The sequence below is a fragment of the Euprymna scolopes genome, chromosome 36, assembly GCF_053919585.1.
Source record: "Euprymna scolopes isolate OS-2025 chromosome 36, ASM5391958v1, whole genome shotgun sequence".
NCBI classification, from domain to species: domain Eukaryota; kingdom Metazoa; phylum Mollusca; class Cephalopoda; order Sepiida; family Sepiolidae; genus Euprymna; species Euprymna scolopes.
In genome coordinates this window covers 83,374,486-83,389,547 of record NC_136517.1, presented here as the reverse complement: position 1 = coordinate 83,389,547, position 15,062 = coordinate 83,374,486, and the positions used below count along the sequence as shown (strand labels likewise).

The 15,062-nt window shown below is 34.5% G+C and overlaps 1 protein-coding gene across 1 annotated transcript in view; it reads left to right on the top strand.

Annotated features, from left to right (window-relative positions):
• LOC145260643 (glycogen [starch] synthase-like) overlaps window positions 1-15,062 on the top strand; it is a 95,811-nt gene that overhangs the window by 42,210 nt on the left and 38,539 nt on the right. Inside the window, exon 2 of the mRNA XM_080118969.1 lies at window positions 9,877-10,058. Within this exon, the coding sequence (XP_079975095.1) occupies window positions 9,877-10,058 (182 nt within the window). The remainder of the gene's footprint in view (window positions 1-9,876; window positions 10,059-15,062) is intronic.

The following is a 15,062-nucleotide window of genomic DNA, read 5'->3' as shown; positions in this document are numbered from 1 at the left end:
ACGATTAGAGATGCTTTGTTGCCTGTTGGTGGATATTTTAAACTGATTTAGGGGCGATAATTTAAGCTGCTTTTAAGTGAATTTGTTGCTGCAGACTTTCTTTTTGCCTCCTCAATTTGAAGTTATTTTTTTAAATTGACGTGAACACTAGAATATTTCAATTAAAAGTCATATCATAACTTTCTCCTTCATCGATACATTCATCACAAGCGTTACTTGATTCAGAAACATATTCCTGATCAAATTCGCTTTGTCTGAATCAGAATTTGTCATTTTATCTAACACTTGTTAGACGGCGAAACTCCTTTGTCTCCCTCTTTTACCTGCCAAAGTGCTTGGTTCGTCACTAGCTCGCTTCATGGCTACTTTAGTCTACAAAACAACTCACAACTCCACCAAAACAAAGGAAGCCATTTGCAGAACGTTAGGTTTACGATAAATCGAGGCTAAGCAACGTCTTAAGTCCAACATAAACAAACTCCTGACAAACTGTCCCCTTAAGACACTCTATCTAACCACCCAATACTAATAATTACTACAATACTATCTCATTGATTACTGTACACGCAATAACCCTTATCCCTGAGTGGCTTTCGCGCCTTGATAAGTGGTGAACCCCATGTAAAAAAAAAAACAAAAAAAAACAATTATGCAAGCAATGAAGTTTGTCACGTGGTTGCTTATAAAAACAAAAAAGGAAATGGAGAAGCGAAAAAAGGGAAGAGAAAGGAAGAAAGAAAAATATGTATATATCAGCAAAAACACCCACGCAGAAACCAACTTTTCTTTACTATTCTGAGAAGAGAAAGAAAGGTTAATTAATATATTGACACCTAGCAACTAAAACAAATCTTATAACATGAAATATTAAGAAATGGGGAAGGGAGGGAGACGAAGGGTATACTGTTTGGCAATTCACTTTGCTATATTTTATTTCATTTTTTTATTTTTTTTTTATTTTTCACTTATTTAACCCTACCAGACCTGAGTTATTGAACCTAATTTGCCTCTGTGTCTAGCCTCCTGAGCAAAATTGTGAAAAAAAATTTAAACGTTAATTTTTTTTGCCGCTAGTATTCAGTCTTCGTGTACCAGTCCGCTCAACAGGTGGAGCTCTCCTTGATGTACAGTCCCACTTGCATCATCAGAATTATCACTTTCTCCTTCATCGATATATTCATCATCACTAGCGTTACTTGATTGAGAAACATACTCCTGATCAAATTCGCCTTCGTCTGAATCAGAATTTGTCACTTTATTCAACACTTGTTAGACGGCGGAACTCCTTTGTCTCCCTCTTCTACCTGTCGAAGTGCTTGGTTCGTCACTCGCTCGCTTCATGGCTACTTTAGTCTACAAATCAACTCACAACTCCACCAAAATAAAGAAAGACATTTGCAGAACGTTAGGTTTACGATAAATCGAGGCTAAGCAACAATTGGATAGTTATTTTTAGCTCCCTGACAATACAAAAACATGTGGTCGGAAAAGTACCGGTTTAGCGGTAACTTGGTATATAGCATTTTTGGAAATTATCGGTATATCAGACTCCCAAAATTCATACTAGAATTGTCTGCAAGGACACGTCGCGTAACAGCTAACGTACTAAGTTTGACAAGATATCTCTAAAGATGGTAGGAGGTTACATCGGTTGAAACATTATAACGTCCAAAATGAAAACAGTCGTTCAAATGACACAAATTATTATCTCTAGGCATTCATGAATTCATTGTTGCTCACCATTTTTTATGTTGTCCAGGTGTTCAGACTCTCAACATGTTTCTCGCTGTCGTCCTCTGCTTTCTTCTACTCATGATCTTTCCTGTCAAGCTAATCTGTTCTATTCTGCTTTTTCTGTAGACATGACCCATGAATTTCATTTGTCTTTTTTGTACGGTTCTTATTAGAAACCTTTCTATGTTTGCCATTTCTAATACCTCCTGGTTTGTTTCCTTTTCTGTCCAGGATAATCTTCAAAAATATCCTCAGGAACCAAGTTTCAGTTGCTTCTAGTTTTTTTCCTCGTGGTGTTGGTGATTATCCAGCACTTACAACCATATTATACAGGGTGGGCCAAACTAAGGGTCCTATTTTTAAAAATTCATAAATTCATGTAAGTTTTAAGTGTTTTTCGGCCAAAATTTGTTTTGTTTATTTCAAAAAAATCTCGGAAGGGTCAGTCTACACACACATAAAGTTTGGTGAGTTTAACTTTTATTTTGTGGAAGTTATTAAAATTTAAAGATAGGACACTTATTTTGGCCCACCCTGTAGTACAAACCATACATACGTTCGGAGTTTTCTGAATTTGGTGTCTATTTTAATGTTTCTGTTGGTCATGATTGATGACAATCTCTTGAAGGTGACTTTGGCTGAAATATAAAAAGAAACTAATCGGTCTGATAGATGCAAGACGACCATTCAATTGTGTTTTGAATAAAGCTGCATCTATATTTCTGTAAGACCTTTATTATTCTTTTATAGCTGTCTGTCCATTAGATGATTGCATGAAAAGAATACAGGGAAAAACAAAGATGTTGAATACAAACAGAAACGCATGCACTTGCATGTCAAAAGGCTTATATGGTGAGATTAGAGAAGAGGAGAGTAAGACAAGTATCGAGTATCATGCTGTCTGCTTCCTTTTTTTTTTAATATCTTTTTTAACATTACTGTGCAGATAGAAAGAAGGTGGAATGGTTGATGAGGTCTTGGTCACGGTTAATTGTAAGAGCTACTCAATGATTTGCTTCTTTTTTTTTTTTTTTTTTTTTTTTTTTTTTTTAAATTCATTCTCCGGGGTTTGGCTAAATAGAACAGGGGGATAAGGTGATACTGTAGTGGTGTGTAAAAAGGAAGAGAAGGGAAAGAAAAAGTCAGCAGACGACTCTTTTGTTGTATTCATTTTTTTGCAGGCTGTTATCCTCATCGTCATAGTTGCGGAAGTCTTGGCCACGGTTAATTGTAAGAGTTGCTCAATGATTTGCTTCTTTTTTTTTAATCCATTCTCCGGGATTTGGCTAAATAGAACAGGAGTAAGAGAGGGATAACGTGATACTGTAGTGGTATGTAAAAGGGAAGAGAAGGGAAAGAAAAGGTCAGCAGACGACTTTTTGTTGTATTCATTTTTTTTTGTTGTTTCGCCACATTTCGACCAACTAATCATCTTCAGGTGATTAACCGCAACGGAATAGGAATGCTGAGTCTTGTAACTGCATCCTCAGTAATTCATAGTTTTCGTCTCCCCACGTTTTGGCCAACTAATCCTCTTACCTGCTTTGGGTAGGATTGAAACCGCTATCTTCAGACAATGCTCACCCGTAACCATATAGACTCAACACACCTATTCACTGTGCCACGGGATTATTTGGCCGAAATGTGGTGAAACAACAAGAACTATGAAGATGATGATAACAGTCCACAAAAATTGATTAGACCAATTATGAAGCCTCCTCTGAAAGGATTCCAAAAAATAAAAATAAAATGTCTTTTATGAGTATCACGTTATTGTGATGACAAGGGCTATTCACTGCAACATATATATTATAAATAAAAAGAAACAGAGAATGGAGTTTAAAAGAAAATAAATTAATTTATTATAAACAAAAAAGGTAAATGTAACAAAAACTATTTTACAGTAAACAATGGTCAAAGGGAGATAATAAAGGTTTTTGTTCTAGCAATACACCATAAGTTAAAAGTACTTTTTTTTCTTTTTTTGGTTACAAGGTGGTCACCACTTATCAAGGCCCGGAAGCCACTCAGGGATAAGGGTTATTGTAAGTACAGTACGTTAGTGTGGAGATTTAATAAAGTATCTACTTAAGGGGGTGGTTCATCAGGAATTTGTTTACGTTGGACTTGAAGACATCCAGGTTGTAGTCAGGTGGGAAGCAGGCAGACGGAACAGAGTTCAACAGGTGTGCAGTTCTAAGAAAGAAGCTTTGTTCATGGAATCTACGTTTTGATTTAGGCATAGATAAAGAGTGGGGAAACATTCAAGGATATATTTTCTTTGGTCAATATCAAGATTCAGAAAAATCTTTACTTACCAAGATGTTGTCCGTTGTGGCTTGTTTGAAGAATGGTTTATTAGGCTTGACATTCAGTGTGCTTATTTACAACCAGGTTTCATTCATTTCTCGTTATTTGGTCGGAGTTAGATTCTAGCAAGAAGGTCGCCCCAACTTAGCATCCCTTTCAATTTAGTGTATGGTTTTACAAATGCATACTCTTCTATTTATCGTAATCGCTGGAGAATGTTCCAGAATCCAATAATTCAGAACACTTATTTTTTGGAACCTTCTGGAACCAACAAAAAAGAATACTTTTTCAGTTATATTTTAAGTCTTCAGAAACGCTTAAAAGGATGTTTTCATTTCAATAATGAAAATATTGAAGTAATATTTTTTATGTTATCTTATATATTATTTTAATTTATATTTATTTTTTTATTAAATTTTATATTTCATTTTATTCTATAATATTTCAAAAGATATTTTTTAAGATATTTTTTAAACAGCCTTCATTAAAAAAAAAAAAAAGTATATTATTCTATTAAACTTTTATTGTTTAAATAATTTAACTTTGTTCGTTTTATTAAAAAAAAAAAAGTTGAAAAGATATTTTTCACTCAGTAGTGAGCTTTGGAAGATTGTCAGTGAAAGAAATACAATCGCCAAAAGATAAAAAGTGTTTTATTATTTCTAGTCGCCATTTTGAAATATCTCTCGCAAATGCGACTGTTTCACTTGTAATGTAGAGTCCTGATATGCATGTATGTCATACCCCTGAAAGTTTTCCCCTCAAACTTAGTTAACAATATTCACCCGTAACATAAATAGTTAACTAAAATTCAGCTTAGATGTGTATGTGCTGCTCGCGGTCCACTCTGTAACTCTGTAACTCTGTAACTCTGATACAATTGAAATGGGATTACATTTAGTACAACCTTAACCTAAAAAATAGAAAAACAATTATCTAGTAAACGAAAACATGCACTACAAATATTAACTCTGTTCTCCATGGAACCAATGGTTATATTTCCACTATAGTGAAAGGAGCTAACAAAAATCTTTAAAATCGCTAACCTCAATCTTGATACATCTTTTAGATACCACAATCACTTAGTATGATAAATGATGCACGACGCCATATGACATAGATGTTAGAAATAACTCCAAATAATACCTGTGTGCACATGTTACACAACTCCAGGGAGTTATGTAACATGTGCGCCAACCCCCCCGGGGGAGTTATGTAACATGTGCACATACTCCATGGAGTTATGGAGTATGTGCACACACTCCAGGGAGTTATGTAACAAATATAACAAGTGCATCTACTCCATGGAGTTATGTAACACATGTAACATGTGCAACTACTCCAGGTCAGGGAGTTATGTAAAAAATGTAACATGTGCACCTACTCCATGGAGTTATGTAACACATGTAACATGTGTATCTACTCCATGGCGTTATGTAACACATGTAACATGTGTATCTACTCCATGGAGTTATGCAACATGTGAATCTACTCCAGGCAGTTATGTAACATGGGCATCTACTCCAGGCAGTTATGTAACATGTGCATCTACTCCAGGCAGTTATGTAACATGTGCATCTACTCCAGGCACGTATGTAACATGTGCATCTACTCCAGGCAGTTATGTAACATGTGAATCTACTCCATGGAGTTATGAAACATCTGCATATACTCCAGCGATTTATGAAACATATGTAACATGTGCATCTACTCCAGGTAGTTATTTAACATGTGCATCTACTCCAGGGAGTTATGTAACATCTGCATATACTCCAGGGAGTTATGGAACATATGTAACATATGCAATATGTGCATCTACTCCAGGCAGTTATGTAACATGTGCATCTACTCGAGGGAGTTATGTAACATGTGCATCTCCTCCGGGGAGTTATGTAACATGTGCATCTACTCCAAGGAGTTATGAAACATATGTAACATGTGCATCTACTCGAGGGAGTTATGTAACATGTGAATCTACTCCAGGTAATTATGTAACATGTGCACCTACACCAGGGAGTTATGTAACATCTGCATCTACTCTATCGAGTTATCAAACATATGTAACATGTGCATCTACTCCAGAGAGTTATGTAACGTGCATCTACTCCAAGGAGTTATGAAACATATGTAAAATGTGCATCTACTCGAGGGAGTTAGGTAACATTTGTGCCTACTGCAGGGAGTTAGGTAACATGTGTGCCTATTCCAGGGAGTTAGGTAACATGTGTGCCTACTGCAGGGAGTTAGGTAACATGTGCGCCTATTCCAGGGAGTTAGGTAACATGTATGCCTACTCCAGGGAGTTATGTAACATGTGCATCTACTCCATGGAGTTAGGAAACATATGTAACATGTGCATCTACTGCGGGGAGTTATGTAACATGTTCACCTACTCTAGGGAGTTATGTAACATGTGCATCTACGCCGGGGAGTTATGTAACACATGTGACATGTGTGTCTACTCCAGGGAGTTATGTTACACATGTAATGTATGAAATCGTGTGTATACATAGTTTTTTACGTGTACAAGATCAATGGGTATTACTATTCACAAATAATTAATATAACCTTCTGTAAAGTAATATCGTTGCTAGTTAGTAGCAAATAACTCAAAAGAATTCCCAATCGTCCTCTATTTTTTTAATAATTATTATCACTGTCATAACAAATGACTGCATTTGATCATTAAAAGTTTAGTAATGATATGCATTTTGAGATATCAATTACTATTATTATTACGAAACGTTTAAGACTATAAATAGCAAATTTATAAATATACTAATAAATAAATAAACAAACATAAAACTAACAAATCTAATGGTAAACGATATTAAAGGGGGTCTAGAAAAACAGATTTTGGTAAAGCGAGAGAAAACAAACTACCATTTTTAAAGAAATTATGGGCCCTCTCTCTCCCTTTCTCTTTCTTCTCTCTTCACCCTTCTTCCTTTTTCTTCTTTCCTTCTCCATCTCCCTCTCCTTCCTCTTCTCCCATCCCTCTTTGTTTCTTCCCTTCTTTCCTTTTCTTTCTTACGTCTCCTACTCCCCTTTTCCCTTCCCCCTCTCTTAACCGATCCTTAGGAGTCCAAGAAATGGTCAATAGATCCGGATGAATCTTAACCTTTTTGCAAAAGACATCAAAATACTGGGGGGGGGGGATAATAATAAAAAAGAAAGAATTAAAATACACTAGCTCATATAGGTTTTTAGACTGGCATCAGGTAGCAGACAGAGCAAACACTTGTTGAAGATAACATCTATATCTGCTTTGGCCCCAAAACTTAACTTCTCAACTCCCAACCCTACCTACTTCATTCCCTAACCTCAACATAAAAATAAATAAATCCACACCTAATCAACCTTGTTCTCTGCACAGCTGAACTTTACAACCTGACCCTTTTTTAATAAAAACCTTCTTTTGCTGAAAGTTGATTTTCGTTTTTCATTAAGAATTCCGCTTTTGAAGCCTGAAGAGGTCTCTAGTTACTAAATACTAGAAGACCGAAATATGCTCATGACTGTGTAGCAACACATTACTGCTTATATAAAGACAAATTTAAAGTGTAACTTGCTCTACTTTAGTATTAAGCACTCTTGTATTAATTTCATTATATTTCACTGGTTACCTTACCTCTGGAAAATAGCAACCTCAAATTATATATATATATATATATATATATATATATAATGTACAAGCACTTTAAGTCAACTTACCCTTGTCAAGTTTCAATTTTTTTCAATTTTAACCTCTAACCAGCTATTTTTACCAGCTTTTATATATATATTGAAACTTGACGGGCATAAGGCAGCTTAAAGTGCTCTTGTATGCATGTGTAAATATACATTTATACGTTAAAGTTGGTTCATTTTTAACTATATCCTATCCATCTGATGATAGCTCAAACAGTAACGACTAAGGCTGGAGTGAAGCACTACATGTTTTGCTTTTGATTCCAGCTGATGGCACCCAAGTCGCATATATTCCTTGAGTAGCTTTTGACCTTAATAATTGATCGTTCATTCATTTATTATTTCTCTTGTCATATTAAATGTTGGTCTTATATTTTTAATGGATAATAAAACGTAATTTTTTGCAGTTTTATCATACTTTTTATATCATGTTTCTGAATTTTTGAGATGAGGATTGATAATTTGTATTGGATTCTTCAGACTACGTTTCTCATCTTGAGTGTTATTTTCACATTTTGGACTGATGTAACCTCTTACCTGTTAAACACGAGAATCTTTCTGTCAAACTCAAAAATCTAAATGACAACTTGAATGAAATATTTATTTAACCCACAGGGGTAGCATGCTCTTGTTCAGTCAGCCATGACCAAGTAGAAGTCCTAAGCATTTTGCCTTGCTCCCTGTGACTTTTGGTTATTCCTTAAGCTCAAGGAAAACCTTAGAGGCTGTCGTTATGAGACAATTGAGGAGATGAAAGAGGCTGTGCCGAGGGTCCTTGATACGCTGACATGAGGACTTCCATAGGGCTTTCCAGAAGTTGTTAGAACAGTAAAACAAGTGCATCACAGCCGGAGGAGATTACTTTGAAGGGGACTAGAGTTTCATGTGTGTAGCATCAATAAACGTTCTTATGCAGAAAAAGTCTGGAAACTTATTGAAAGCGTCTCGTATTTTCATTGGTATTATTTAGAGTATTTGGGTTGTTGTTTTCTTGAATTTTATTCTTGTTTCGACCGATGTAATCTCCAACCTTTTTTAGGTGCATCCTGTCGAACTCTGGATCTTTCTTTTGAATCTATATGGAATTTCAAATAAAACCCTTTATTGAATCCACAAGAATAGCATACTCTCATTTTGTCAGCCATGACTGGGTAGAAATCTTAATATATATTGAAACTTGACAGGCATAAGTCGACTTAAAGTGCTCTTGTACGCATGCACAAATATACATTTATACGTTAAAGCTGGTTCATTTTTAACTATTTCTTATCAGTCTGATGATAGCTCAAACGGTAATGACTAAGGCTGGAGGACTATTTGTTTTAGCTGATGGCACGCAAGTCGTATATATATCCCTTGAGTAGCTTTTGTTCTTAATAACTGATCATTCATTCATTTTTTTTTCTCTTGTCATATTAAATGTTGGTCTTATATTTTTAATGGATAATAAAATGTAATTTCTTGCTGTATGTATATTTTATCATGCTATTTATATCATGTTTCTGATTTTTTGAGATGAGGATTGATTATTCATATTATTTGGATTCTTCAGACTATGTTTCTCATCTTGAGTGTTATTTGCACAACATTTTGGGCTGATGTAACCTCCAACCTTCTTTAGGTGTATCTTGTTGAACTTGGGAATGTTTCTGGCAAACTCTAAAATCTACATGAAAATTTGAATGAAACCCTTTATTCAATCCATGGGGGTAGCATGCTCTTGTTCAGTCTGCCATGACTGGGTAAAAGTCCTAAACGATTTGCAATCGTATTTTCTTAGTATTGCCTTCACCAAGGATTGAACCTTGAACCTCCAGAAGAGTTTTACTTAGAACTGAATTTTTACTTTGTATTTTATCTGTTATGCCATGGGTCACGAGTTGACCAGAAAGATTCCTGAGTTCAACAAGACATGCCGAAACGTTGCGAGAATAACACTCCAAATAAGAACGGTAGTTCGAATAATCCAAATAATACACTGTTTATATATTTGCATGTACATTATTCACTCCTATTAATCAAGGCATAAGGATGGCTAACGTGGGCTATATCTATTTTAATATTTTTGTTTATATATGTGTACATAAACATGTTTTTTAAACAAATTTTTCCAATAAATAATTTTTGTTTTCTGTTCTTCAGTTGGCGGTATTTACACAGTGATCAAGTCGAAAGCACCCGTTACGGTTGAAGAACTTGGAGAGCAGTTCTGTCTTTTGGGTCCGTACAATGAAGAATGCGTACGTACCGAAGTTGAGATCTTGGAACCTCAGTATTATGTCTACAGAAGTGTTATCAAATCAATGGAAAACCAAGGAATTCGCGTAAGTTGTACCAATAAATGGATCATGTTTACAGTTTAATTCAATTAATTTGGCAAAAAATAAAACAATTGTATAACAGTTTTTTTTGTTTTTTGTTTTTTGTTTTTTTTTTGTTTTTTTTTTTAATGTTTTTATTAATTAGATTAATCGGACAATTATTCCCATCTTGGGTGTTACCTGTACTTGTTTCGGTTGATATAACCTCCGACCTTTGTCGGGTGTTAAAGTCGTCATGTTTTGGCGGGGAAAAAAGCAGGTAGCTCTGCACTCTGAGGTTTCAAATTTTAGGATCTATTTGGGAGTAAGTTATAAAATATATATGGCAATACAGCTACACAAAATATTCTGCATTTCATCCACGCTCGGATTCATCAGGCTTATGAATCCTAGCGTGGATGAAACACGGAATATTCTGTGTAGTTTAATTGCAATATATATACTTTATAATTTACTAACTAGCTCTACCTACGTATTGAGCACTGTTGAAGTAAATACTTAAAGTTTACGCATAAATTTATACTTTCGTATATTAATTTATGTGATTAAATGGAGTAGTCATATATATATATACATACACACACACTAGCAGGCCACCCAGCATTGCCCAGTTGTAAAATATGCTTAAAGATGATTTTTTGATTAATTCGGATTTTGTATTTATTATTATATTATATTGGACCGCATATATATATACTAATGATTTAAAAAGTTAAAAAAAAAAAAAAAAAGAATGGAACCTCAATATACAGAAGTGTTATCAAATCAATGAAATACCAAGGAATTCGAGTGAGGTGTGCTAATAATTGGGTCACTTTGAACAATCTGTTTAGTTCAAATAGTTTTCTTGTCATTCGGGCATGTGTGTTGAAAGAATGGATGAGAGTTCTTGAGTTAGTAAATGTAGAACAGTTGAGGTACGAGGTCCAATTTGCAGAGGCCGGCCAAGGAAAACATGAGAGGGAATGATAACAATGAACCTGAGAGAAAAGAGATAAATAAAAGACCTGATGAAATTGTATCCGAGATGGGTATATTTGCTGATGACACAATGCCTTATAACAGACATGAAGGGAAAACGAATGAACACATTTCAAAGGAAATGGCTGAAACATTAGAGGAAGACCTCCAGTCTATAGTGGAATAGGGATATAAATGGATGGTAACATTCAATGCTGCTTCTTGGCTTTCTCTCCTAGGCAAGGTTTAAAAAAGAATCGCCGACTTGATAGGTTCCGCTCTGTCAACTAAACTCCAACCGCTGTCCTATCGATGAAATGTTGCATCTCTGTGCCTATTTTACAACTATTTTAATAGATGTTCTGACAAACTCCAAGCCCTTGTACCCTATCAGCGTAAATACCCCTTATAAACCTGACAGGCAGCAAAATCCCACCTCTACATAGTAAAGATCTCTAGATGCCTCCCAGAATGTTTTTTTTTACTCTAATAGTTTCTTCCCTCAAACTGTTAGACTTTGGCATTCTCTCCCTGGTTCCTGCTTACCTAACTGTACTGGCATGCAGAAGTTCAAGTGTAATATGAACAGGCATCTTGCTGCTCAACTCCCTACATAGCGTCCCTGCAAATTGTGTTTCAAATAGTAGCCCCTTATATCCAAGTGGCACTGTGCCTTGTTTGGGGCGAAGTAGCAATATAAAAAAGTAAAAAAATAGTTAAAACATTTTTGTTAAAATAAAATTTCTTGACATTCATGTAAAAACTCACTGTGTCTGTGTGTCTACCTGCTTTCATTTTTTTTTTTTTTTTAAACTGTATTTCCGCCGAGACGTACCAGATGGCTCAAATTTTTGCATTTTTGTGAACCAATCTGTAGGGAAATTTGCGACTTACCTAATTAGCACGTGTGCATAATTCAATGGGTCAGTCGTGGAATGAAATGAATGAAGAAGAAAGAAACAAAAATGGCTGCCTTATCTCTTTATATGCCTGCAATGTGACCACCCGATATGCAAATGAGATGCTCCTGGTTGGAGATAAAAGAGGGTTGATTTTTGAGAGGATCGTTCATTTTGAAGTTGGATTTCAAAGCAATAAGTTGAATTAGCAGAAGTACGTTGGGAGTTGAGAGAAGGTGCGTTACGTGTACAGAAGTTGGAAGTTTGGACAAAAGTGTTAACCTTGCCCAGGAAATAATTGGTGTGACGGGCGGAAGAAATAAAACTCAAGTTATTGAGTTATACATTCTTTTATGGGTTTTTAGCCAATAAAAATAGCTACTAAGAGATGAAAACTGAAAAACCTTAGAACTTTGCACGTGTCAGTCGACTTAGAGTGCTCTTGTACGCATGCACAAATACACATTTATACATTATAGTCAGTTCATTTTTAACTATTTTTTTTATCCATCTGATGATAGTTCAAACGGTAATGACTAAGGCTGGAATGCTATATGTTTTGGTTTCGATTCTAGCTGATGGCACCCAAATCATATTTTTTATTACTTTTGAAATCACTATTATATATATATTGAGTACAATAATCGATAGAAAATTGATTCTGTAATAATATGTATGGAATCTGCATAAATTAAAATATCATAGTTAAATGTATTTTACTACTGGGTAATGCTGGGCACCCAGTTTATATATATATATATATATATATATATATATATATATATATATATATATATAATGCTAGGTTTATTTTTGGTGTCTTTAAAAAAAAAAAAACACCCAATATTTTTGCTAATGTGGAGACTTTGTTTAAAAAAAAATATGTTAAAATTATTGTCCATGACTTAATGTCTATCTCAATAAAAACATCATTTCTGAAACGATTGTATAATTTATTAACTTTGTTGTGTTCCTTCTTATGAAACCGATTTTTAATTTTAATTATAAATTATCAATCATCTTACTATATATATATATATATATATATATATATATATATATATATATATATATATATATGAAATAAAATGGAGGTGGCAGGACCTGGATACTTAACGTTTCGCCCGATTTATGCGGGCTTCTTCAAGAGGGATGGTCATTGACGAGAGAGTCGGAGGATTGGGGCTATATATAATGATGGGGGAGAGCAGCATGTTTCCTTATGTAAATTAGATATCATATATACATATATATACATTTTATGAGAGAAAAAATAAATTAGAGTAAACTAGTGTAGTGGATTACGTCTAAAAGTTAAAATATCGTAGAGATTAAAAAATTCGGGTGTTTGGAGGTGTATGTTGAGCAAAAAAAAACAAAAGAAAAACGGTAATTTTTTTTAACTTTGACCCCTATTATGACCCCTTAACATTTATTGTTTTGGGCTCAAATCAAGTTATCAAGTTAGATCCATGTCCAAAGAACCTATATCTAAAATTTCAAGTGTTTATACCCAAAATTGGCAGAGGAGTTTGGTAGAGTTCTCAAAGATCAAATCGTTGAACTTTGACCTTTTAATAGCCAAATTTCTGGCCGAAAACTGATTACAAAGATTTTCCCAAATCTCAGCACCCTGTATATCAAATTTCGAGCCTATAGACTTAAAATTGACAGTTATTGCGTAAGGAAACGTACACACACACACACACACACACACACACACACACACACACACGCGTTCACTTTTATAGATATATAGATAGATATATAATAAATGTTTATTTTGTTTTCAATAATTCTTAAAAGAAAAAAGAGCAAAAAGTGTTTTCAATAATTCTTTAAAAATAAAATAAATTCAACTAATTTCAATAATTCTTAAAAAAAAAAAGCACCAACTAATTTCAATAATTCCTTAAAAATATAATAAAACTAATTTCAATAATTCTTAATTAAAATAAGACTGAAAAAAATTTTCAATAAATAAAAAAAAAAAAAAAAAAAAAAAAAAGGGAGCGATCGGAAATACATAATAAAAATGAGTATGTGCACAAGAGAGATATAGGTGTGAGAGAAAAAAAGCAAAAGAACTGATTTGCTTTGTCACTACTTCCGGTAGCAGACACACTGGAAGGTAGGAAGTACATTAGCTGACTATTACCCATCCGGCCTATAAAAATTTTGTTTCAGTTTAATGAAATGGCTGCCAAGTAAAACTGGTTGAACTTCAGGCTGTGCAGTTTGTTTAGTCCTAGGAGTTCCACTCTCCCAGGCTTTGCCTCCTCTCTTTGAGTTGGGCTTAGTTTATTTTTAATCACCTGACACTCCCCTAACGGTTTATGTCAATGGGGTGACTCAGGAATCTTTTTCATATGCCAGAATCTCGTGCTCTGGTTTTCCAAATTCCTACCTGACTTTGAATCAAACCCGTCTGATATGGAGGTAAACAAACGTGTAGACATTACGAAAATGCCCCCACCCCGCCATATGCTTTTATTGATTTACTAATGTTCTTTAAAAATAAAAATTCTAAATTTCATCTGAAATTCTTCATGCAACGCATGTCTCCAACCCAGGTTTTACTTCCATACATCATAATGTTGTGTATGCATGCCTGATAAACTTTTCTCTTGGTCGATAGTGTTGATGCTCTACTAATTAGTAATGACAGAAGTTCCTTGAACTTATTCCATCCACTCCTAACTCTTGCAATCACACCAGCACCTGCTCCTCCCTGTGCTCCAATGATACCAAGATAAGAAAACTTCTGAACAATCGTAAACTATCATCACCCCCTCCACCCGTGGTATTGATCTGCTAAATTTTTTTTTCAGAAGAAATCTTTCTAATTTTCTCTTAGAATGTTTTTTTTTTTTTTTCATAAGGTCTAGTTTGGAAGATGGCTTAGTTTATTGTTAATCACCTGACACTCCCCTACTGGGTTATATCAATAGGGTAGCTCAGAAATTTTTTTCATAGGCCAGAATGCCCATCTAGTGCTCTGGTTTTTCAAACTCCTAACTGATTTTGATTGGTTGGTTGGTTGTTTTTGTTTTACGGCATAGCAACCCTTTTCGGGTTATTTAATGCCGAATCCTAAGATTTTGAAGAAAAATTTTTTTAATAGAATATATTTGTTGTTTTCACGTCG